This window comes from Callithrix jacchus, chromosome 9 (assembly GCF_049354715.1).
Source record: "Callithrix jacchus isolate 240 chromosome 9, calJac240_pri, whole genome shotgun sequence".
Classification (NCBI taxonomy): Eukaryota; Metazoa; Chordata; class Mammalia; order Primates; family Cebidae; genus Callithrix; species Callithrix jacchus.
In genome coordinates, this window is record NC_133510.1 from 50,048,916 (window position 1) to 50,076,816 (window position 27,901).

General features: G+C 34.8%; 1 protein-coding gene across 1 annotated transcript in view; it reads right to left on the reverse strand.

The window, feature by feature from the left end:
* LOC118144205 (solute carrier organic anion transporter family member 1B1) overlaps positions 1-27,901 on the reverse strand; it is a 129,163-nt gene that overhangs the window by 47,510 nt on the left and 53,752 nt on the right. Inside the window, exons 4-6 of the mRNA XM_035256128.3 lie at positions 4,339-4,480; positions 2,416-2,548; positions 853-974 (exon numbers count right to left, since the gene is read on the reverse strand). Of these exons, the coding sequence (XP_035112019.3) occupies positions 853-974; positions 2,416-2,548; positions 4,339-4,480 (397 nt within the window). The remainder of the gene's footprint in view (positions 1-852; positions 975-2,415; positions 2,549-4,338; positions 4,481-27,901) is intronic.

A 27,901-nucleotide genomic window follows, 5' to 3' on the forward strand; every position in this document is an offset into this window, starting at 1 on the left:
TTATTCTGTCTCTTATTTTTTTATTTCAATTTTTTCTTGTTTTATTCTGTAAGATATATCATGGCTGTAACTGTAAATAAGTCCTTTTGCAGATTCCTGGTTATTTCCTTAAGATTAATCAATAATAGTAGAATTTCAGACTAAGTATATTTTTATTCTTAATATATATTGATAATCTCCAGAAAAAAATCTACAAATGTATACACTCCCAGCAATATATAAAATGTGAAATCTTTTTTGCCTCTACCTCATTTTCATATATTTTTAGTCTTTCTCTATTTAATAGTTTAAAAAAATCTTTAGTGGTACAATTTGTAATTACAATTTGCAATTTGTGTTATGATAGGTCAAAAATCTGCAAATGATATAATCATTTGCCTTTTGCATTGAAAGCAAAGTTACATTATTTACATATTTATACCATTTCCTCCTGTTTTACTTTAAATGCATATGCTCTTTGTCAATTTCCTACTGAAAACATTCTCTTTATGATATACTTCTAAACATTTTTATATATAATACAGTTATCCCTTGGTATATTAAGGAATTTGTTACAGGACTGCCTGTGTGTTCTCAAATTCATGCATACTTGAGTTCTGTAGTTGGCCCTGTGCAGCCCAAATTTAGAAAATGTCAGATATTCCTATAGACAGTTTGAATGGACAAAATTTGCAGAGACATGAAAACGCATAGTTTAAACCTGTGTTGTTAAAGTGTCAACTGTATACATTAAGAGCCAAATGTTTTTCCTATTCATTCTTAAATTTTGCTAATAAATATCACAATAAGTTTTAGAAATATAATTAAATCTATACATTTTAGAAGACTTTTACTGTCAAAATTAATTCTTACCTTTTCCGACTATTTCAGGTGATGTTCTATTGAGTGATAAAGTTGGATTAATTACACAGGTGGATAAGGTCGATGTTAAATTTTTTGATGAATTGATATTAGTTTCTTTAGAATACCTGTAACTGTAAGAACATCACTGAATTAAACATTTTGCTTATCTATTGAAAATTTGCACCTTTCTCAGAAATATAGATAAAAATTTCCCTTTATTTACACGATTATGTTCTCCAAATTACCAGAATCCTTTCTGTCAATTTCCCAGTATGTGCTGTAGGAGATGTGATGGGTAAAAGTGAAATGGGAGTGTCCAGTAAGAAAGGTAACTCAGTACCCCCCAGGCAAGGTGAGTTATCATCTTGATATTATCCTAGGAGTGGTTATATCTTGACCAAGTTATGAAGTATCCTGGTTTCACCTTTTTAAAAAATAATTATTAATTGCATATAACTATTCTTCTTTTAAGTTATCCTCAAATATGATCAAGCAGTCAGATTTTCTTTCATGGACACATACACACACGCTCTAAGGCCTGACTCTTCAAAATGTGGTAAAAATAAAATCTAATCCATTTCAACTTGTTGAGAGAAAACGTGATAGGAATAACAGAGATGTTACTGTCCATAAATACTTAGGTATCACTTGAGCTCTAAAGGCAGCCTACTATATGCCAGGCATTATGCTCAGCTTCAAAGAACTAGAAATAAAACACACAGTTTTTGTACTTAGGAAATTTTACAATAATATAAATGTACATGATAAAAGATATAATAAGTTTAATATACAAGGTCCTGAGTTGTAACAAAGACAAAGGATATGATCAGTTTTGCTTGGAGGTTGCGGGGATAGATCAGAGGAGACAGCTAAAATGAATCTTGAAGATGAATAGAAGAGTGGACAAACAAAGGTATTCAAGGCTGTAGAAAAACAGGTGCAAAGGTGTCACATATTATGGCATAGATAGAGAAATGCTGCTCTAGACTGTGGTCCTTAATTTTAGGGTGGAATGGAAGATGAAGCTGTGATAGTTGCTTTTATTTTCCATACAAATCATGAAGAATAAGAAATAAAGATTAAAAAGGGAATTAGGGGACACTGACAGTATGGTGCCAAAAGCAGAGGAAAAAATGGACATGATGAAGGCGCAAAGAAAGAAAATGAATCAACAGAGTACAGTATGATGAAAATAAGCCAGAGCAGTACCACTGAGAAGAAACTTCTTATATGGGCCAAATACGGGGGAGGGGGATGGAATCAATATGATGAGTAAAGGGCATGATTGCTGGATAGGCAAAGACATGCAGTATATATGTTAATACTAAACACTCGTAGAAAGCCTATTTATTTCATTTGAAACTCTACACTTTAGTCTTCTTCTTATTTCAAAGTCTAAAGCTATGATAAATAAAGTGATTATGTAAACAAATATACACTATTTCTATACATACTTAGTGGGTATTCCTCTCAAAAGGTAACTGCCTATTTAAAGGGATAAATAAAATTACACTTTAATTTACAAGTTACTGATAATTAGTGGCAGAGAGGTTTTTTTTTTTTAACACTTACTATCCCATGAAGAAATGTGGTAAAGCAGTCAAAACACTTCCAAGTCCCATAATGAAACAACCAATTCCAATTAACTTTGGTCTGTGTAGTTTGGATCCAAAGTAACTCACAAATACAATCACAAGCAAATTTCCTAGAAAGAGAACAAAATGATGTTGATACAAGTTAGTTCAATTTTGTATCTAGAATTGAAAGCCCAGAATGAATGCAAACAGACGTCAAAACATAGTGCCTTCCCTCAAAGATGATGTAATTTAATTGGGAAGGTAAATTCACCTACGTTAAACCAATAATTGAAAAGTCGCTTTAAGTACAAAAAAAAAAAAGCACTTGAATTACTTGGCAATATTAGTAACATTTTACTGAAAATTTTGGCGTTGATTAGATCAGAATGAAGAAAAATGGAGATGAATCTTCCTGATCTGAGGGTAAGGTGTTCCTTCATGCATTTCTTTATTTATTCTTAATATTATTTAAATTTCTAACATGTACCTGATGTGAAGCTCAGAGCCAGAAATAAGAAAGTTATATGAAAAATAAGAAACCATGGTACTTGTTTTCAAGAAGTTTCATAGTAATGGTAAAAATAGATAGAGGGACAGAGGTGCTATTAAACCACAGAAAGGGGAAGCTTAAGAGCTTGCAGAAAGGTTCCTGGAGGAGAAACCACTTGTTATGCAATGTCATGTATAAATCATTTATATTAAAAAATATACATAGAGCATATCAAGTGGAAAGAGTGATGACCACTTCTAATCCATGTGGAGCCTCATGCATAACGATGAACAAATAGCAGTTAAAGATTAATGAGCATTTATGAAAAAATAGCATAAAAATAGTGTGGAAGAAAAGCACCAAAATGAATGAGTACATTTTTTACTTTATAAAAAACAGGCGGGGTGCGGTGGCTTGGCTTAATTACGCCTGTAATCCCAGCACTTTGGAAGCCTGAGACGGGTGGATCACGAGGTCAGGAGATTGAGACCAGCCTGGCCAACATGGTGAAACCCTGTCTCTACTAAAAAAAACACTACAAAAATTAGCCAGGCATGGTGGTGCATGCCTGTAATCCCAGCCACTCGGGAGGCTGAGGCAGGAGAATTGCTTGAACCCAGGAGGTGGAGGTTGTTGTGAGCCAAGATCACGCCATTGCACTCCAGCCTGGGCAACAAGAGCAAAACTCTGCTCCCGAAAAATGTAAAATACAGATAAATATACAAATTAGAACTTGACAGGATAAGATGTATGGTGGCATCAACAAAGATTAATGAAACATAAAGAAAAAAATAGAAATTTAGAAGAAAAAAGTTTAAAGAAAAAATTCTCAAAAAATTTAATATTCAACTCATAAATGGTCTAGAAGAAAATAAGAAAACAAGGAATGAGAAAAATATAAACCAGAAAATGATTTCTCTGAGTTATTATTGGAGAAATCCAAATTAAAATGAAGGCAACAAAATATCTTTAATATTTCAAAGAAAAGACTTGGGTGTGCTCAAACAATGGAGTTCTAATGTAGGTTGCTCCGAAAAGATTTCTTTCTCTTTAAAAATAACATCTTCTCCCAAACTTTCTTCATCTTGAGACAGGGGAGGTAAAGTATGACATGATGTTAGTTTGCAAACAGTGAATTTGTGTAGAATCAGAATTTCTGAACATCCTCACTATCAACATTTTTGGCTATATCATTCTTTGTGCATTATAAAGTATTTAGCAGTATCCCTGACCTCTACCCTTAGATACGAGTAGCATCTCCCTCGTTTCCCAACCCCTGTCCAGTTATAACAACAAAAAATGTCTTTAGTTATTGACAAATTGCCTGTGAGAGATAAATTTATCCTAGCTGATAACCAGTGATGTAAAGCATATATATATTTTTTAACTTTGCAAGTCTGGTTATTAAAATAGAAAAAAAAATGTTACCAATTTCAAAGCTTCCATCAATTAAACCAACAAGAGAAGAGGATATGTCAAATCTCCTTTCTATATGAATGATGGAACTTTTCATAACAACTCCACCTAGTGTCCTAGCAATAAAGCTGAATGACAGAGCTGCCAAGAACATCTAAGAAAAAGCAGAAGAAAAGGGGGAAAATGGTTAATAAAAAAACTATATAATGTCAATAGGCACATGACATTATAACAGCTTTTCTTCTTTCTTTAAAAACATTATTTGTATCTTAAAAACCATACTCAGTTTTCCCTTTTACCAGGTAATACTACTCAGCCATTTTAATGTTATTATCACTACATGGATAAAGCATCATTTCTACTTTGGTTATAATATCAAAACATTAGAGCATTACAGTTAATTTTGTTATTTACAGTTAAGGTTGTTATTTTTAAATCAGTCTTATTAACTGATTTATAGAAAGCCAGATAATGTTCTCAGATGACCACGATGATGAGCTATTCTTTATTTTCACGGGAATAGCATTGGCTAACTGGGAGGGGAGTGGCAGTATATTCTCAAAGGTAGCACTTCTAGGAAGGCAGCTGAAAAATAGAACTTTGCAGAGGCAAAAACAAACAAACAAATTCCATGACCAACAAAAGTGACTGATACTCAGTGTAAGATGCAGTGGTTATAGATGTTTTATTTGACAATTTCATGTTAATAAAATGTATCAATTCATAATTTCTCTTACAGTGCACATTTACATCCAAAAACAAATTTATTTGGGCTCTCTACTATTCATATTTACCCTGTTATATATTACATGTTTATATCTCCTGCCTCAAATTTATATGCAGAAACTCTAATTTCCAATGTGTTGATATTTGGTGATGGGGTCTTTTGGGGGTAATTAGGTCATGAGAATGGAGCCCTCTTGATAGGATTAGTGCCCTTATAAGATAAGAAATTAGAGATTTCCTCTATTTCTCTCTCTCTTTCTCTCTCTCTCTCTGTCTCTCTCCTCTCTCTTTCTCCCCCCCTCCCTTCCTCCCTCCCTCTCTCCCAAGACAGGACACAACAAGGATATGGCCCTCATCAGAAGTCAATCATGCCAGCTGATATAAAAATTATCAGCCTCCAGAAATGTGAGAAATAAATATCTGTTGTTTAAGTTACCAAGTCTATGCTATTCTGTCAGCCTGAACTGACTGAATGGCCCCTCCTAATATCCTCCCATATTCCTGGCGGTTTCTACCACCACACCTAGCTTCAATTATTACAACAGCCTTCTGAGGCATTTTTCTGCCTCTGTGCATGTCTGCCTAACAGTCTTTTCTCAAGAAAGTAGCTAAAGAAGTTCTTCATAAATCAGAAATCGACTATGCTGCCCCGTCTTCCCTTGTGACTTATAGTAATATCAAGTTTTTCCAATGACCTACGAGACCATGAACAACCTATCCTCTTATTTACACCTCCCCACAAATACTCCTCTTTATATTTCTAACCTTGTATTTTGTTACTCTTGTCCTTGGTCATTCCTCTCCAGCCACATTAGACCTTCTTGCTGTATATTGCGCATTCCAGATACATTATATTGCTCCAGGATTTTGTTCTTGCTTTTCATTTGACATAAAAGGCTCTTCCCCAAAGTCATATTTCTATCACTCATTCCTGCATACCCTTAAAAGTTTTACTCAATGGAACTTTCACAGTAAGGCCTTCCTCAACCACACTCTTTAAAATTGCACTCCTTTCTGCTCACAATACATTTATTCCTTTTTGTGTTTATTTTATATTGCCACAGCAGAATATTAGCCTCATCAAGTCATAGATTTTTGTCTGTTTTGTTCATTGCTCTGTCTCCAGTGATTAGGACAATGCCTGTTACATAAATGCTTAAGAAACATTGAATGAATATATATACATACTAAGTTATATATATAGAGAGAGTTATACACACACACACACACACACACACACACACACAACCAAAACCTACTCTGTGTCTTGCCCTAGGCCATGTTTGGGGGATAGAGATAAAAGGCCCAACAAAACTCACTGATAGCTGACAAAATGTGGGTGTGTTCCTTTCTGCATAAGATGCTATCAATGAAGATAAAAGGAATTGAAAAGATGTGTTAAGTGATACAACTTATAGAGATAACAGAAAGTTTTAAAATAAAATATAAAAAGTTCTCTAAGAAACAGTATAAGAGTATCAAAACTAGTCGTACTAAGTTGATGGTGGGAAGAATAAGACAAGAGAAAAGGGGCAATGGAGTTAGACAAAAATTATGAAGATTTTCTTCAAAGAGAGTCAGTTCCAACATCTTGTAAAAAATGCATACAGTATTTGTGCCATCGAATAGTGATGAAAATTGGTCAGGTCCTAATTATTTAAAAAAATCACTTTACTAAAAGAACTAAAAAGTGTGGAAGACAGTGACATCAGCAACACAGCAGAACAGCTCTGGAACCTCAACAACAAGACGCAAACTTAACAACATATGTACTAAATGTCTCTGTGAGAACTTCAGAAACCAATTACAAAGCTTCTGTACCTCCAGGCTATCATGAAAACAACCTGGCAAGAAAAATCATGATTGTTTCCATTCTTTCTCAGTAGAGTCCTTCTCACTCCACACTGTGCAATGCAATTAAAAGAAAACATCTAAATCCCCTATATTCAGTATTTTGACTCTTAGGGAAGCTGCCCAAGGACTTGCTTCTGACTTAGCTATGTTCATGTACTAATGGAAATGGAGCAGGTTTTCCAGAGCAATGACAACCAAATGTGCAGCAGAAAGTGCAGTTCCATACAGAGACACGAGGTGGAGCACCAGTATGGCAATATAATGCAGCCCCAAAGAGTCCATGGTACCTTAAGCACCAGGGGAGGGTCTTATATAGCAACCAGCAAACCTTTTCAAACATATTGCACACACAAGCCTAAAGGAGAAAGAAAGGGAATACATACTCGAACAAAAGCATGAATAAGCCGCAGAGTCTCTATCCAGAATTCATGAAGAGAGTTCCTATAGAAAATCATGTCACAAAATCTGGCAGAGTTGGCTGATTTCTTAAATGTTAAAATCTCACAACAAAAGAATACAAAGTAAAAAGAGAGGATTATCACACACTAAAATGAAAAAAGAAATGAGGATATAGAAACTTGAAATTAGTCAAATATGCAGTGAATTAAAAGACAACATGAATGATAACTAAATGAAATGAGAAACATAACAAATAAACAAATTAGAAATATTAACAAAGTGGAAACTATGAAGAACCAAATAGATATTCTTGAGTTGAAGTATAAAATAACTTAACTGAAAAATTCGTTAGAAAGACTCAACAGGTAACGTAGCTAAGCAGAAGAAAATAATGAAATCAAAGACAGAACTTATAAAATTAGAGCTACAGGAGCAAAAAGAAAAGAAAAAGATGAAGAGCCTAAAAGAAATTATGAAACAGCATCCAGCAGGGCAACATATGCATTACGGGAATACCAGAAGACAAGTAAATGAGAAAGGCCTGATAACACAAATGATGGCCCCCAAGTTTTTAGATCTGAGGAGATAAAGGAACTTAATCATTTTAGAAGTTCAAATAATTCCAAATAAGGTAAATCTAAAAAACTCTTTACAGTATAATCAAACTGTCAAAAGTCACACACAAAGAGAGAATCTTAAAATCAGCAGCAGATTTTAGTTTGCTTCCCTGAGTTTCCCTCTTCTTGCCCAGGCTGGAGTGAAATGGCACAATTGAAGATAGCCCTTTAGGAGCAACTCAGAATTGCAGCTCCCAGTGAATGTGCAGAGGGTGAGTGGACACTGCATTTCCAGACGGATCTTTATTGCCCACAGACCAGGAGATTCACAGGCAGAGGAGTCCCATGGATTGCCAGCGTGGCTGTTTCAGCTGGCGCAGCTGTTTTGCCAGCGTCCAGGTACAGTGGCTCTCCATACAAAATACACTGGTCTGGTTGCCCTTTTAAGCTGGCAATTGGAGCTCTGGGAAGGCAGATTCACCCATTCATCTGATTAAACAGTTCTGAAACAGGGAGCCAGGCCAGGAGATTCCTGGGCAGCACCGTTGTTTCAGCCGGTGCAGTGGGTGGCCCTGGCACCCTTTCAGCAGGCACCTGGAACACCTGGGAGAGAGTCAACCATTCAACATAAAAAAAAATAAAAGGCTCTGAGGCAGGGAGCCAGGTGATCAGGCTTGGTGTGTCCCACCCCCACAAAGACAAACAACCAAAGAAACAGCAATTGGAAACACTCAGGGTTGAGACTTTCATGGCAAGCACAGCTGAACCCAGGTTGGTGCAGCTCGGTGGGGGAGGGGCGTCCGCCATTAGCGAGGTACTCCACCCCTACAGAGGTAGTCCACCATTGCTCAGGCAGCCTGCCGTTGCCGAGGCAACCCGCCATAACAGAGAGAGTCCGCCATTACAGAGGTGGGCCACCATTGCTGAGGCAGTTCTAACCACACCCATATAAACAGGAATACAGAGAAGTTCACATGGCAGTAGGGCGGAGCCCAAAGCAGCTCAGCAAAGCCTCTGCAGGTAGACAGTGAATAGGCAGTCTCCTTGCTGGGCAGGGCAGCACTGAAAAAAAAAAAAGCCAGCAGCACAATGGATACTCATAAACAAAGCCCTAACTCCCCCGGACAGAGCACCTGGGGAAAAAAAAGGGAGGTTATGAGTTCTGCTGCAGCAGACTTACATGTACCTGCCTAGTGGCTCTGAATGAACAATGGAGCTCACAGCTCAGCAGCTGAGGTCCTGTAAAGAACAGACTGTCTCCTCAAGCAGCTCCCTGACCCCTGTATATCCAAAGAGTCACCTCACAAAGGACTGATCAGACTGACATTTGGTGGGCATCATTCTGGGACAAAGATAGCAGAAGAAGAAACTGGTAGCAACCCTTACTGTTCTGCAGCTGCTGCAGGTGATCCCAGGCAAGCAGGGCCTGGAGTAGATCTCAGCAGTCCTACAGCAGAGGGGCCAGACTGTTAGAAGGAAAAATAAGAAACAGAAATAACTTCAATATCAACAATCTGGACATCCACTCAGAGACCCAGTCTGAAAATCAGCAACTACACAGACAACAGGTGGATAAATCCACAAAGATGCAAAGAAACCAGCGCAAAAAGGAGGAAAACACCCGAAACCAGAACACCTCTCCTCCTACAAGGGATCACAACTCCTTACCAGCAAGGGAACAAAGCTGGATGGACAATGAGTATGATGAAATGACAGAATCAGACTTCAGAAGGTGGGTAATGAGAAACTTCCGTGAGCTAAAAGAACATGTTCTAAATCAATGCAAAGAAACTAAGAACCTTAAAAAAAGATTTGATAAAATGATAACAAGAATGGACAACTTAGAGAGGAATATGAGTGAATTGATGGAGCTGAAAAATACAACACAAGAACTTCGAGAAGCGTGCACAAGTTTCAACAGCCGAATCGACCAAGCAGAAGAAAGCGTATCAGAGGTCAAAGATCAACTCAATGAAATAAAATAAGAAGGCAAGATTAGAGAAAAAAGTGCAAAAAGGAAGGAACAAAATCTCCAAGAAATGTGGGACTATGTGAAGACACCTAATATACGTTTGATAGGTATACCTGAATGTGACCAAGAGAATAAATCCAAGCTGGAAAATACTCTTCAGGATATTATCCAGAAAAACTTCCCCAACATAGCAAGGCAGGCCAATATTTAAGTCCAGGAAATACAGAGAATGCCACAAAGATATTCCTCAAGAAGAGCAACCCCAAGGCACATAATCGCAGATTCACCAGTGTTGAAATCAAGGAGAAAATGCTAAGGGCAGCCAGAGAGAAAGGTCGGGTTACCCACAAAGGGAAGCCCATCAGACTCACAGAAGATCTCTCAGCAGAAACCCTACAAGCCAGAAGAGAGTGCAGGCCAATATTCAACATCCTTAAAGAAAAGAACTTTCAACCCATAATTTCATATCCAGCCAAACTAAGCCTCATAAGTGAAGGAAAAATAAAATCCTTTGAGAACAAGCAAGTACTCAGAGATTTTGTCACCACCAGGCCTGCTTTACAAGAGCTCCTGAAAGAGGCACTAAACATAGAAAGGAACAACCAGTACCAGCCATTCCAAAAACATACCAAATGGTAAAGAGCATCAACAAAATAAAGAATCTGCATCAACTAATGGGCAAAACAGCCAGCTAGCATCAAAATGGCAGTATCAAATTCACACATAACAATATTAACCCTAAATGTAAATGGGCAAATGCACCAATCAAAAGACACAGACTGGCAAATTGGAAAAAACACCAAACCCAGCAAGGATACACAAAGGCTCAAAATAAAGGGATGGAGGAAGATTTACCAAGCAAATGAAGAGCAAAAAAAGCAGGAGTTGCAATTCTCATCTCTGATAAAATAGACTTTAAAGCAACAAAGATCAAAAGAGACAAAGGACATTACATTACAGTAAAAGGATCGATACAACAAGAAGAGCTAACAATCCTAAACATATATGGACCCAAGACAGGAGCACCCAGATACATAAGGCAAGTTCTTAATGACTTACAAAGAGACTTAGACTCCCATACAATAATAGTGGGAGACTTTAACACTCCACTGTCAATATTAGACAGATCAACCAGACAGAAAATTAACAAGGATTTCCAGGACTTGATCTCAGACCTGGAACAAGCAAACCTGATAGACATTTACAGAACTTTCCACCGCAATCCACAGAATATACATTCTTCTTAGCTCCACATCACACCTACTCTAAAATTGACCACATAACTGGAAGTAAATCACTCCTCAGTGAATGCAAAAGAACGAAAATCATAACAAACAGTCTCTCAGACAACAGTGCAATCAAGTTAGAACTCAGAATTCAGAAACTAACTCAGAACCATACAACTTTATGGAAATTGAACAATTGGCTCTTGAATGTTGACTGGATAAACAATGAAATGAAGGCAGAAATAAAGAAGTTCTTTCAAACCAACGAGTATGAAGACACAACATACCAGAATCTGTGGGACACATTTAAAGCAGTCTCTAGAGGAAAATATATAGCAATAAGTGCCCACATGAGAAGAGTGGAGAGATCCAAAATTGACACCCTATCATCAAAATTAAAAGAGCTAGAGGAGCAAGATCAAAAAAGCTCAAAACCTATCAGAAGACAAGAAATAACTAAGGAGATAGAGACACAAAAAACCCTTCAGAAAATCAATAAATACAGGAGCTGGTTTTTTGAAAAGATCAACAAAATAGACAGACCATTAGCCAGATTAATAAAAAAGAAAAGAGAGAATAACCAAATAGATGCAATAAAAAAAACAATAGAGGGGAAATTACCACAGGTCACACAGAAATTCAAACCATCATCGGAGAATATTACAAACAACTCTATGCACATAAACTGGTAAACCTGGAAGAAATGGATAAATTCCTGGACACTTGTGACCTCCCAGGCCTAAACCAGGAAGAAGTCAAAACCATGAATAGACCAATAAAAAGATCTGAAGTTGAGGCAGCAATTAAGAGCCTACCACACAAAAAAAGCCCAGGTCCAGATGGGTTCACAGCCAAATTCTACCAGACACACAAAGAGAAACTGGTACCATTCCTTCTGAAACTATTCCAAACAATCCAAAAAGAGGGAACACTTCCCAAATCATTTTATGAGACCAACATCATCCTGATACCAAAACCTGGCAGAGACTCAACAAGAAAAGAAAACTTCAGGCCAATATCCATGATGAACACAGATGCAAAAATCTTCAATAAAATACTGGCAAGCCGATTGCAACAGCAAATCAAAAAGCTTATCCACCATGATCAAGTAGGATTCATCTCGGGGATGCAAGGCTGGTTCAACATACACAAGTCTATAAATGTAATTCACCACATAAACAGAACCAAAAACAAAAACCACATGATTATCTCAATTGATGCAGAGAAGGCCTTTGACAAAATTCAACAGCCCTTTATGCTAAAAACCCTCAATAAACTCGTCATTGATGGAACGTATCTCAAAACAATAAAAGCTATTTACGACAAACCAACAGCCAATATCATACTGAATGGGCAAAAACTGGAAGCATTCCCTTTGAAATCTGGCACTAGACAAGGATGCCCTCTTTCACCACTCCTATTCAATATAGTACTGGAAGTTCTAGCCAGAGCAATCAGGCAAGAAAAAGAAATAAAGGGTATTCAAATAGGAAAGGAGGAAGTCAAATTGTGTCTATCTGCAGACGACATGATAGTATATCTAGAAGACCCCATCATCTCAGCCCAAAATCTCCTGAAACTGATAAGCAACTTCAGCAAAGTCTCAGGATACAAAATCATTGTGCAAAAACCACAAGCATTCTTATACACCAATAATAGACTTAAAGAAAGCCAAATCAAGAACGAACTGCCATTCACAGTTGCTATGAAGAGAATAAAATACCTAGGAATACAACTAACAAGGAACGTAAGGGACCTCTTCAAGGAGAACTACAAACCACTGCTCAACGAAATAAGAGAGGACACAAACAGATGGAGAAACATTCCATGTTCATGGTTAGGAAGAATTAATATTGTGAAAATGGCTATACTGCCCAAAGCAATTTACAGAATCAACGCTATCCCCATCAAGCTACCAATGACCTTCTTCACAGAACTGGAAAAAATCACCTTAAACTTCATATGGAACCAAAAGAGAGCCCACATAGCCAAGTCAATTCTAAGTAAAAAGAACACAGCGGGAGGCATCTCACTACTGGACTTCAAACTATACTACAAGGCTACAGTAATCAAAACAGCATGATACTTGTACCAAAACAGAGATACAGACCAATGGAACAGAACAGAGGCATCGGAGGCAACACAACATATCTACAACCATACAATCTTTGATCAACATGACAAAAACAAGCAATGGGGAAAGGATTCCCTGATCAATAAATGGTGTTGGGAAAACTGGCTAGCTATGTGCAGAAAGCAGAAACTGGACCCCTTCCTGACACCTTACACTAAAATTAACTCCAGATGGATTAAAGACTTAAACATAAGACCTAACGCCATAAAAACCCTAGAAGAAAATCTAGGCAAAACCATTCAGGACATAGGAGTAGGCAAGGACTTCAAAACACCAAAAGCATTGGCAACGAAAGCCAAAATAGACAAATGAGACCTAATCAAACTCCACAGCTTCTGCACAGCAAAAGAAACAGTCATTAGAGTGAATTGGCAAACAACAGAATGGGAAAAAATTTTTTACAGTTTACCCATCTGACAAAGGGCTGATATCCAGAAATCACAAAGAACTAAAACAGATTTACAGGAAAAAAAACAAATAAGCCCATTCATAAGTGGGCAAAGGATATGAACAGACACTTTACAAAAGAAGACATACATGAGGCCAACAAACATATGAAAAAAATGCTCATCATCACTGGTCATTAGAGAAATGCAAATCAAAACTACATTGAGATACCATCTCACACCAGTTAGAATGGCAATCATTAAAAAATCTGGAGACGACAGATGCTGGAGAGGACGTGGAGAAATAGGAACACTTTTACACTGCTGGTGGGAGTGTAAATTAGTTCAACCATTGTGGAAGACAGTGTGGCGATTCTTCAAGGACCTAGAAATAAAAATTCCATTTGACCTAGCAATCCCATTACTGGGTATATATCCAAAGGATTATAAATCGTTCTACTATAAGGACACATGCACAGAATGTTCATTGCAGCACTGTTTACAATAACAAAGACATGGAATCGACCCAAATGCCCATTGATGATAGACTGGACAGGGAAAATGTGGCACATATACACCATGGAATATTATGCAGCAATCAAAAATGATGAGTTTGTAGCCTTTGTAGGGACATGGATGAACCTGGAGAACATCATTCTCAGCAAACTGACACAAGAACAGATAATGAAATACCATATGTTCTCACTCATAAGTGGGTGTTGAACAATGAGAACACATGGACACAGGGAGGGGAGCACTACACTGGGGTCTGTCGGAGGGAAATAGGGGAGGGACAGCAGGGGGTGGAGCTGGGGAGAGATAGCATGGGGAGAAATGCCAGATATAGGTGAAGGAGAGGAAGGCAGCAAATCACACTGCCACGTGTGTACCTATGCAACTATCTTGCATGTTCTTCACATGTACCCCAAAACCTAAAATGCAGTAAAAAAAAAAAAACCAACAGCAAAAAAACCACTTTAGTACAAGGAAGCTCTTCATAGATTATCAACAGCTTTCTCAAAAGTAACCTTCTTGGCCAGAAGGGAATGAGATGATATTTTCAAAGTCCTGGAGGTGGAAAAAAACCTGCCAACCAACAATACTATATTCAAAAAAACTCGTAAGAAAATTCAAGATTTTCTAAGACAACAAAAATTATGGGAGTTTGACAATACTAGACCTATCCAACAAGAAATTCTGAAGGGAATCCTACGAGTTGAAGCAAAAGAAAAGAATGGTAAGCAGCAACAGAGAACCACTACAAAATATTAAATTTTCTGATAAAGGTAACTATGTAGACAATATAGAAACTGGGGGTATTATAATATATGTGAGTAAATGATATAATACAGAATTTTTAAAATGGCATACAAAGTAATTAGAATTATGTGTTAATCTATATACAAAAGATGGACTTAGTTTAATTAGTAACATAATGAGAACAGGCAGAGATATAAAAAAGTTTTTATATGCAATTGAAGTTAAGTTCTAATATTGATTTCATATCTATTTAAAATAGATTAAAACCTTAAGATTTTCACGTACTCACAATAATACTCATGACAATATAGAATAAAAACAAATGGAAATGAGCAGGAAATAAAAATATGTCATTGTAAAATTATTAAAAACACAAAGGAAGACATCAAAAGATAAAAAGAAAATTACTTTATAGAAGAGGAAGAAAATAATCAGCAAAATAGCAATAGTAAGTCTTTTTCTATCGGTAATTAAATGTAAGTGGAGTGAACACACAATGACATAGAGTGGTTGAGTGGTTTTTACAAAAAGATGAAACTACAAGAGACTTAATATTTATTGAAAAGCACATATAGTCTAGAAATAAAAGGAGGAAAAAGGTATTTCATGCAAATAGGAGCCTACAAAAACAAAGATGTTCATGCTTGTATCAGACAAAACGGTTTTCAGGAGAAAAGCTATACTGAGAGACAAAGTATATTATACAAAGTTAAATAGTCAATATGCCAGAAAGATATAAATAATATGCCCTTAATGTTAGAGGATTGAAATACAGGAAACAAATATTTATAAAACTGAGGGGTGAAATAAGTCAGTAACATAGTAATAATAGTAATAGAAGACTTCAATGCCCTACTTTCATTTTTATACAGAATAATCAGAGAGAATATCAGTAAGGAAATAAATCATTTTAACAAAACTATAGACCAATTGAGTCTAACAGACAAATGGAGAACACTGTATCAAATAATAGCACAATACATATTTTCTCAAGTAAAATTAGAGCATTCTCTATGATAGACCACATTAGCCCACAAAACACATCTTAGAATCATAACACGTATCTTTCTGTCTATAATGGAATGAAACTAGCAATTAAAAACAGAAGGAAACAGGAAAATCCAATATGTAAAATTAATGCATTTTTAAACAACCAATGTGGACTCATATTAAAAGAAATAAAATTTAGCAAATATCTGAGGACCAATGGAAACAAAAATACAACAAACCAGAATTTATGGGATGCAGTGAAAATAATACTAAAGGGGAAATTACCTTTATATTTACAAAAAGGAGGATCTCAAACCAACAACGTAATTGTATCCTTAGAGAACTAGGGAAAAAAAAACCAAAAAGCTAAATCCAAAATTATAAGACAAAGAAGGAAAATGTAAACTTAGAGTAGAAATGAAGGAAATAGAAAATAGAAAAACATTAAAAAAAAATCAATGAACCCAAGTTGGTCTCTTAAATAGGTCAACAAAATTGACAAGCCTTTAGCTAAACATAAGTGGGGGTAGGGGGCAAAAGAGAGACACAAAGAGAATGCATTTAAATAGCTATAAATAAAAAGAGGAGACACTACAATGGCTGCCTCAGAAATAGAATTATAAGAGACTAGTATGAAAACGTATAAGCCAACAAACCTGGAAAATCTGTAAGAAATGAATAAATTCCTAGAAACAGACAACCTACCAAAACTGAGTAATGAGTTAATAAAAAATGTAAAGTGATCTGTAATTAGTGAAAATATTAAAGAAGTAATTAAAAACCAACAAAGAAAAGTCCAGAATCAGACAGCTTACTAGAGAATATTACAAAACTCTTAACAAAATTTAGCAGAAATTCTTTTCAAACACTTCCAAAGAAGTGAAATTCCCAAACTCTTTTATGTGGCTAGCATTATCCTGATACTAAGAGGAGATAAAGGTACAAACAAGAAAACTACAAGCATTCTTGATGAATATTGTAAATAAAATACTAGCAGACTAAATTCAACAGCATATTAAAAGGATATCATGCCATTACTAAGTGAAATGTATACCTGGAATACAAGGATGGTGCAATACACAAAAGTAAATCAATGTAATACATTGCATTAACAAAATAAAGATCAATATTCAACATAGTGCTGGAAGTTCTAGCCAGACGAACAAGAAAAAGAAAAGGTGTTCAAATTGGAAAAGAAGTTAAATTATCTCTGTTCAGACATGACATAATCTTGTATGTGAAGATTCCACCAAAAACATTTAGAACTAATAAACAAGTTCAGGAAAGTGCAAGATACAAATCAACATTCATAAATCAGGCCAGGAATGGTGGCTCATCCCTATAATCCCAGCATTATGGGCAGCCATGGCAGGAGGCTCACTTGAGCCCAGGAATTCAAGGCCAGCCTGAGTAAGATAGCAAGACTTATAATAATAATTATTATTATAATTAAATAATAATAAAATATATATATATTTTTTAAATTAGCTGGATGTGGTGAGATGTACCTGTAGTCCCAGGTACTCTGAAGGCTGAGGTAGGATGATTGCTTGAGCCCAGGTGTTTGAGGTTACAAGTTTTAGGCTACAGTGAGCTGTGAGCAATGATCACGCCACTGCACTCCAGCCTGGGTAACAGAATGAGACTATATCTCAAAAACAAAAACAAAAACAACAAGGAAACAAATTTTTAAAAAGTTGAATTTTCATTCACTAACAATGAACAGTCCAAAAATGAAAGTAAGCTAACCACACTTACTATAGCATAGAAAATAAAATACTTAAGAATAAACTTAACCAAGGAAATGAAAGATTTATACACTGAAAACTATGAAATATTGATGAATGAAATAAAACACAAATAAATAAAAATCTCATGCTTAGAAGACTCAATATGATTTAAATATCCATACTATCCAAAGCCATCTATATATTTGGTTCAATCTCTATCAAAATTTCAATGACATTTTATATAGAAAGAGAAAAAGAAATGAAAATTCATGTAAAACCTAAAGGCATCCTCAATAGCTAAAAGAATCTGAAGAAGCAGCACACAGCTGGATATTTCACATTTCCTGACCTAAAAATGTACAGCAAAGCAAGAGTAATTAAGATGGTATTTCACTGGAATAAAGATAGAAATGTAGATCAATGGAACAAAATAGAGAGCATAGAAATAATCCCTGGCATATATGAACAAATGTTTTTCAACAGGGTGTCAGGATTACATAATAGGGATAGGATAGCCTCTTCAAATGGTGTTTGGAAAACTGGATACCCACATGCAAAGAAATGAAGTTGGGTCCTTACCGTATACTATATGCAAATATTAACTCAAAATGAATTAAATACCTAAGTATAAGACCTTAAACTTCCAAAAAAGAAAGGAAAATAGAAGAAAAGCTTCAGGGCATTGAATTTGGCCATGTGTATATATATATAGTTTAATATGACACGAAAAGCACAGGCAACAAAATTAAAAATGCACAAACCAGACTATATCAAACTTAAATCTTCTGATCATAAAGGAAAACAGCAGGGTGAAAAGATAACCTATGGAATGGTGCAGAATACATGCAAACCATGTATGTGATAAGGAGTTAATATCTAGAATATAGGGACTTTTACAGGAAACAACAACAAAAAACAACCCAATATAAAAATGGGCCAGTGACTTACACAGACATTTCTGCAAAGAAGATATACAAGGGGCAAATAAGCACATTAAAAGATGCTCAACTTTACAAAGTATCAGGGAAATGCAAATTAAAACCACAATGAGATATCACCCCACAATCACCAGAAAAGCCACTATTCCAAGAACAGAAAATAACGAGTGTTGATGAGGATATGGAGAAGTTGGGTACTTCATGTTTGTTGATGAAAATGTAAAGTGTTTCAGCCCTCATGAAAAATAGTTTAGAGTTTCCACAAAAATTAACAGAATCACCATGAGTCATTAATTCTACATTTGAGTATATAGTCAAAATAATTCAAAACAGGATCTTGAAGAGATATTTGCACATCCATATTCATTGCAGCATTATTACAGCGGCTTCTACAACCCTAATGTCTATTGATGAATGAAGAAAATGTGATTTATATACACAATGGAATATTATGCAGACTTAAAAAATTAATAAATTCTATCACATGCTACAATATGGATGAATCTCAAGGATATTATGCTAAGGAATAAGCCAGTCACAAAAGGAGAGATACCATGTAAGTCTACCCATATGAAACACTTTAAATAGTCAAAAAAACAGAAACAGCAAGTAGAAAGTTATTTACTAAGAACTGAGAAGTAAGTATAAAATTTCAATGTTGAAAGATGAAAAAGTTCTAGAGATTTGTTGTTCATCAATGTGAATGTACTTTACACTTCAACTGTACACTTAAAAGTTAGTTTAAGGCCGGGTGTGCTGGTCACACCTGTAATCCAAGCACTTTGGAGGCCAAGGCAGGTGGATCATCTGAGGTCAGGAGTTCAAGACCAGCCTGACCAACATGGTGAAACCCTGTCTTAAAAAAAAAAAACTTATTCAAATGATACATTTAATGTTGTGTATGTGTGTTTACCAGCACAGCAAAACAATGCATTATTTTACAGAGAGCTAAAAGTAATGAGTGTGGTCTCCTGCTGAGAGAATTAGTCTTTCTTACTGCAGCCAGAGGGGCTGCAGATACTAATAGAACTCTACAACATTTTCATTTGCTTTACAATTGCTCTTCACCATGCTGTTATCCACTAATTTATAAAGTTCTGTACTGATGTAGAACTTCTTGATAAACATAACCTTCATTTCTCACTCACCCTCTACTAATTTTGGTTCTTTGATATTGAGCTATATCATTGTCACATTTTTATTAGATTTCATCAATTTATAATTAAAATGTCTTACCCTTGTATGTAAACTATCAAGATCTCTTATAATGTAATCTTTATCAAGATTATTATAAAAAACTATAAAAAGTGATCTCCACCGTGTTTTTGTTTGTTTGTTGGTGGCATTCAAACACTTTTGGAAATAATTTTTGTTGTAAAGCATTTATAAAATAAAATTTGTCATATAATTGGAATCACATAGTATGTAACATATTAGTATTGGCTTCTTTCATTATAAATATACTTTTAAAATTTTATATCTTTTCATTGGTTATGTCTGCTTTCTTGTTAATCACTACAAATATTCTTTTTTTTTTTTTTTTTTAATTTTCTCTTCAAGGCCTAAATAAAATGTGGTTTGTTTGTTTTTTTTTTTTTTGAGATGGCGTTTTCACTCGTTACCCAGGCCGGAGTGCAATGATGCGATCTCAGCTCATTGAAACCTCTACCTCCTGGGTTCAGACAATTCTCCTGCCTCAGCTTCCTGAGTAGCTGGGATTACAGGCACACACCACCATGCCCAGCTAATTTTTTGTATCTTTAGCAGAGACGGGGTTTCACCATGTTGACCAGGATGGTCTCGATCTCTTGACCTCGTGATCCACCTGCCTCGGCCTCCCAAAGTGCTGGGATTACAGGCTTGAGCCACCACACCCAGCCTCAAATATTCTTATTCTATTGCATGAATGTACCATAGTCAGTTTACCCATTCACATATTGAAGGACACCTTGGTTGCTTCTAACTTATGGCAATTGTCAATAAAGCTACTATAAACACTTGTGTGCAGGCTGTTGTACAGACACGTTTTCCACTTGGAATTTATTTCAGTAAATACCAAAGACTACAAATGCTTGATTGTATGGTAAGCTTATCTTTAAATTTTTAAGAAACTATCAGAATATTTTCCAAAGTGGATGTGCTATTTTGCATTCTCACTAGCAATAATTAAGAGTTCTTGTGGCTCCACATTTTTGCCAGTATTTGGTATTTTGGGGGTTTGGAATTTTAGTCCTTTTAACAAGTATATAGTGATATAGCAATTGTTTAATTTACAATTCCCCAATGACATGTGATGTGGAACATTTTTCCACATGTTCATTTGTCATCTCTATATTTTCTTCAGTGAGGTGTCTGTTCAGATCTTATCCTTATTTAATTATTGGGTTATTTTTCTAATTCTTGAGTTTTAGGTGTTCTTTGCATAATTTTGAATATCATCAGTTCTTTATTTATCATTCCAATGTCTTCTGGTCTCCATTGTTTCTGATGAGAAATCAGTTGTTAATCTTAATAAGGGGCTCTTGCCCATGGTATTTCTTATTCTTGTTGCTGTCAAGATTCTGTATTTATTTTTATTTTTTGGACTTTGATAGTTTGATTGTAATGCAAATCAAAGTGGGATCTCTGAGTTCATCTGAATTTCCTTATGCTTCTACAATGTTGAGATCACATATTTTATCAAATTTGGGATGTTCTCAGCCATTTAAAAAAAATATATTATTTCTTCCCTTTTCTCTCTGTTTTCCTTCTGGAACTACCATAATTTTTATGCTGGTTCACCTGATAGTGTCCTACGGTTCCTTGGTTTTGTTATTTTTCCTCTTTTTTTTTTATTTCTGCTTCTCAGTCTAATAATTTCAATTGTCTTATCTTTAAGTGTGTTGATCCTGTGTTCTAACTGCTCAAATTTGCTGTTGAACCTTTGTCTAAGTCAGTTCAGACTGGTATCACAAATTATGATAGATTGGATGGCTTAAACAACAATCATTTATTTCCCACAGTTCTCAAGGCTGAAAAGTCTGAGATAAGGGTGCCAGCATGGACAGCTTCAAGTGAGGGCCCTCTTCTAGGCTGCAGACAGCTAACTTCTCTTTGTATTCTCACGTGGAGGAAAACAATCTAGTTAGCTCTCTGTCTGGCATTTTCTTGGAAGGCACTACTTGCAATATAAGGACAAATTGCTCATGATCTCTTTAGCTCCCAAAGGCCTCCAAATACTATCACATTGGATTTTGAAATTCAACATACAGTTCTGGGGAGAGGGGAAAAAACATTTAGTCCATAATACCTTGTTGTAAATTTTTATTTCGTGTTTTTTTAAATCTCCTTTGACCTTTCACTTGCCTTGTGCTAAGCCTGGGAATTAGCATTAGATAAAAGCATACAATCTTCTCAGATGTTTTATGAGCATATGTCTTGCCTTGGACATATGTGTGGCTCCCTAAATACCTCCGTGTATGTGCAGTGGTAGCTACATAATAACCTTGATAAATGTCTATTTTCATTATCAGTGTGAGCTATTATCTCCAGCTATTGTTCTAAATTTGTTCAAATAAAATCCAAACAGAAATATAAATATGCACAATTATCAAATAAAAAGTACACTGGAAGAACAGACAATTGACATTGAGATAAGAAATAATGTCTGTACTTATGTACAATCATGGCAGATCAATCATGAACTTACTATGGCAATAGTTCTGGACTTACAGTCAGAAGACTGTTCCCAAGCTTTCACTTTGTCAAGTGAACATCTTTGATTAGCTTTGGAACTCAACTGATTCACTCAAGAAACATTCATTGTTTCTTGGAATGAATAAGTAACATAGCAGTTACTTATTCATTGTTTCTTGCAATGAATAAGTAATATAGCAGTTACTCTGCTAAGCTATGTAGTTGAGACAGGTATAGAGGAACAGGAATAAGGGCAGTAAAAACAAATAAAACATAATCAATGGACTAAAAATTATAATCTTCAGTGGTAATAAACCAATAATGACAGTATAATATGTATGGAGTTCTATCATTGCCATAAGTTTAAAATGTTATGAGCAGACAGGAAAAAGGGACTATTCTGACTTTATAGGTTAAAGTTCTTATAGATGTGTTAACGTTGGGGCTAAGTCTCCAGTTGATAATAAAAGCTTAGATATTTAAGACACAAAATATTTAAAACAAAATAGAAAGTACATGAAAAGCCCCTAAGAAGTGAGAGAACATGGATTATTTGAGAAACATAAATAATATTTGTCTAGGTGAAGTGTAAGAATGGAAAGATGCTCAACATTGAGAGGTTAATGTGCATTTTAGAATGTTAGATAACAAAATTAAATTTCAGATGGTTAATTCTGGCAACCATGAGGAAGATGAACTTACAATAAAGAGATCTGTTAGAAAACTGACTTCAATGAAAAGTGGATAACAAGCTTACAGACATACAAGAAGTTTGAGAGGAGAACCAAGAGGATGTGGGGAAAATATTTTGACAATGTAAATTCTGATTTTGTTTTCTAGGTTTCTAGTTTGAATGACTGTATATTTATTTTCTAGGTTTCTAGTTCGACTTTTATTTGGTATGAAAAATATGGGGAAAAAGAAGACAGCATTAAAGACAATAAAATAATCTTTTCACAAGTCGAATTTGACATGCCTAAAAATAAACAAGTACCCAGTAGATACAACTAAGGCAGTTCTGTTGCATAAGATTTGCCTGGATGCAGTTTTGAAATTTACTAAGGAATGATTGTACAATTAATCCATATTAGTTTATTTTATTAGAAAAAAACTGATCTGCCCCCACTGAATGCAATGCTCTCTTTTCCATAACTCTCTCTCATGTATTTTCCAGTAAAAACTTAAAGAGTTTGCTTGCATTACTCAAATCCTACTTTTACACAATTCCTCCCAAGTATCCTTAGATCATCTTTGCTTTGATAACCATCGGTCATGGAATGAATGCTTTTGTACCCCTCAAAGGTGCATGTCAAATCCTAATCTCAATATGATGGCATTAGGAGGTGAAGCTTTTGGGAGGTGATTAAGCAATGACTGTGGAACCCTCATGAATGAGATTTGTGCCCTTTTAAGAAGAGATCTTTCTTTCATTCTCTCTCTTTTTAGCCATGTCAGGAAAGCAAGAAAAGAACTGTCACCAGAAGCTAACCATGTTGGCACCCTGATCTTGGTTTTCCAGCCTGCTGAACCATGAGAAGTAAATGTTTGCTGTTTACACTACCCAGTCTGTGGTATTTTTGTCATAGCAGTCTTAATTGACTAAGACACTAAAAGACAGAGTTTGGAATTTCAAGCCAACAAAGTTAATTACCATGTAAAACATACGCACAAACAAATAACACACTTTGAAATAATACAACAGTGTTCAAAGTATCCACTTATGAAGATCCAAGAAAATGTGACATATTAGCAAGAGAAATGACAATCAACCAATATTAATTCATAGATGGCACACATGTTGTAGTCACTTGATGAAGTATTTTAAAACAACTCTTCTAAATAGTCATAAGCATGAGCCTAATTTCTGGGCTCTCTATTCTGTTCCATTGGTCTATGTGCCTGTTTTTGCACTAGTACCATGATGTTTTGGTTACTAGAGTCCTGTAGTATAGTTTGAAATTGGATAACATGATGTCTCCAGCTCTGTTCTTTTTGCTTAGGATTGTCTTTTCTATTTGGGCTATTTTGGTTCTGTATGAATTTCAAAATAGCTTTTTGTTTGTTTGTTTGATTGTTTTTATTTTTTTGTTCTGTGAAGAATATTTTTGATAGTTTAATAGGAATAGCATTGAACCTGTCTGTAAATTGCTTTGGGCAGTATGACCAGATATTGATTCTTCCTATCCATGAGTATGAGGTATTTTTCTCTTTGTGTCATCTCTAATTTCTGGTTTCATGATTCTCATTGTAGAGATTGTTCACCTCCCTAGTAAGCTATATTTCTAAGTATTTGATTTTTTTGTATGTGGCAATTGTGAATGGGATTGCCTTCCAGATTTGGCTGTTGGTTTGGCTGTTGTTGATATATAGGAATGCTAGTTATTTTTTTGTACATTGATTTTGTATCTTTTAACTTTGCTGAAGTTGTTTATCATCTGAAGGTACTTTTGGGGTTTTCTAGATATAGAATCACATCATCTGCAAACAGGGATAGTTTGAGTTACTTTTTGACTGTAGATCATTATTCTCATAATGGAGAACAACTTTATCTTGGTAAACTCACAGCAAATAATGCTAAATAGGAATTAACTCAATTTACTTTTATCTATGTAAATGTTTCACTTTAAATAAACTATCATATTTTTTCTCTTCAGTTTCCCCATTTCACAAATACTTATATAAGAAAAATTTGAATAAATTGCATTTATTTTTTATCATTTGCCATTTTTTATTGCTGCAAAGTCATAGGTATTTTCAATGACTTTTTATTCAGGTGTAGACTATGAGTTTATCTAATTTAAATGAGACCTATATTAAAATAATTTTTCTACCTTTCAAGATTTTCTAAAATACAGTTTTAAAATTTCAAAATTATTATTTTATCCTATTTAAACTCCAATAAACTAATTTGGTCAGCTCTTTTTCTTACATCTATTGGTGAGATTTGTTTTTAATAATGAAAATATGCTAAATAGGTTCAAAAACAGTTTTGTCTCTCTATTGATTACTTTGACTACAGAACTTCAGTGTATTTGGAGAAAATGCAATACAACTTAATATAATTAATTTATGCATATATTTAACATCAAAGAGGGTCTTTCGTAATTCAGATCAGCATCTTCTCATAACTTTTATAGTTTAATTATTCATATATATGTAAATGTTGGCAAATACTGCTTCAATTCAGCTGGTAGAATATTAAATATTAGACAGAATTAAGGATTATATGTATATTGTCATAAAATATAAAAATACTTTGCTCTATTGATTTTGTTTTTATTTGAAAAAGAAGAACATTATTTTCTCATATTAAGGTATGGTTAACAAATATAATTCCATGTATTTAAGGTGTACATTCTATTAGATTTTTGTTTTAGTATATTGTTTTTTACTACAACACCCAAGATCGAGTAAAATTTGTATTTATATGAGCAACACAAAAAATTATTATAAATGTTGAATTTTTATGTTAACTATGCCATAGTATTTACAATAAGGTGAGATTTTTTTTGTTTGGTAGGTGTTTTTTTTTTTTTTTTTGAGACAGAGTCTCACTCTCACCCAGGCTGGAGTGCAATGGAGTGATCTCAGCTTACTGCAACCTCTGCCTCCGGGGTTCAGGCAATTCTCCTGCCAAGTAGCTGGGACTACAGATAGGTGCCACCACACCCAGCTAATTTTTGTAATTTTAGTAGAGACGGGGTTTCACTATGTTGGTCAGGCTGGTCTTGAACTCCTGACCTTGTAATTCACCCACCTAGACCTCCCAAAGCGCTGTGATAACACGTGTGAGCCACAGTGCCTGGTCTAATGTAAGGAATTTTACCTTTGAAAAATATATTCCAAAAAGCTGTGTTTTTATTCTATGAATTTAGTTTCAAAAATTTATTTTTTGAATTTTAAACATCTAATAACATGGATATACAACTGTCATCACTTAAACATTTACAAAGTTATTTTGCTGCTAATGACATCAACATATTAATAGCTATTACTTCACTTAGTAGACTTGGGAATAAGAAGAAGTTGCATAAAACTGGAACATAGGATGGGTATGCGCTTGTTAAACGTTTATTGAAATTTAAATAATCTTTGACTGTTTTCACATATTATCTTAGAGTATTTAGCTTTTCAAAATTTTTTTACTCTTTACATAAATTTGATGACAAAAGGCATTCCTTAGCTTGTTTTGTTGAAATTCAAAGCTATTTCAGTTAAATAACACAAACATTTTTACCTTTCTTATCTTCCAATTCATCTTGAAAAATGACCATTACATTTTCCCTGCCCTTCAGGAAGAAATTCTACAGTTTTAATTAATCTTAATTTCTGAACATTTGTAATTATTTCTTCTCATCTGAATTGTACAATTGCTTAGAAGATTTTCTGTTTAGAATGTTGTGTATACTGTTTTATTATTTGCTCTCAGTTTCTATAGCTTTAGTTAAATTTTGAATTTAATGTATTAAATTTTGAATTTAATGTATTAAATTTTAAATTTAATACAAAATTGGAGTACACTTTACTGCTGAATTTCAGAAAGAATAGGCTCTCTTTATTTCATTGTATTTCATGTAGGTTTCTATACCTAATATTTTCCTTCTTTTTTCTTCTACTTTACACCCACTTTACTATTTTTTTTTTTGCTAAATCGGGAACCTATCTGTGGACTTAGATCATATAAAGGATACAATAAAGGAGGATGTATTTTGAAGTCAGATCGGGCCAAGTTTTTGGTTTTTGTTTACTCCGTTGTGTTTTGTTTGTTGCTTGATAATCTTACAAAGATGAAAAAGTTACACAATTTACAGAAATGTAGTTTCCTCATCAATAGTAGTATAATGTAAAATATTTAATTTACTTATTTCAGAAAGTCATTGTAAGATTCAAAAGAAATTATGTTCATGAGTTGATGAACATGTTTGCAAATATCAATGCATTGTACATGTATTCTATTCAGAAGACTATTGATTTATCCTTTTTTCTCTTTTTATTAATATAAATTTTCCTTCTGAAACCTAAATACATTCACGTTTCATTTACACAAATTATTTTAGCAGTAGGAGAAGAGCAGGAAGAGAGTTGAGCACCAAGGTATTTATTATTACCTCTGTAAAATACATTGCAAATGAGATTAAAATATGAATTACAAAGTAAAAAATTATAAAATACTTTTCTCATGCATAAGTTGGATAATGTTCTCCAGCTGAAGGTATAAATTTCTATTAAGAACCAGTATTTTTTTTTAATGTTCTTGTTTATAAACCTACATTGTTTTGCTTAATTTTGCTTTATATGTAACTTTAATAGATTAAGACAGCACTTTTTTAAATTTCTGATTTTTTTCTATTATTAGCTAATGTTAGGCAACTCTATCTTTAACAATAGTCACTTTCGCCAAATAAATTTATTATGATTAATTCCTCTTTTTTTTTTTTTGAGACGGAGTTTTGCTCTTGTTCCCCAGGCTGGAGTGCAATGGCGCCATCTCGGCTCACTGCAACCTCTGCCTCCTGGGTTCAAGCAATTCTCCTGCCTCAGCCTCCCAAGCAGCTGGGACTACACAGGCGCGCACTACCATGCCCAGCTAATTTTTGTATTTTTAGCAGAGACGGGGTTTCACCATGTTGACCAGGATGGTCTCAATCTCTTGACCTCATGATCCACCCGCATTAGCCTCCCAAAATGCTAGGATTATAGGCATGAGCCACAATGCCCGGCCCCTCTT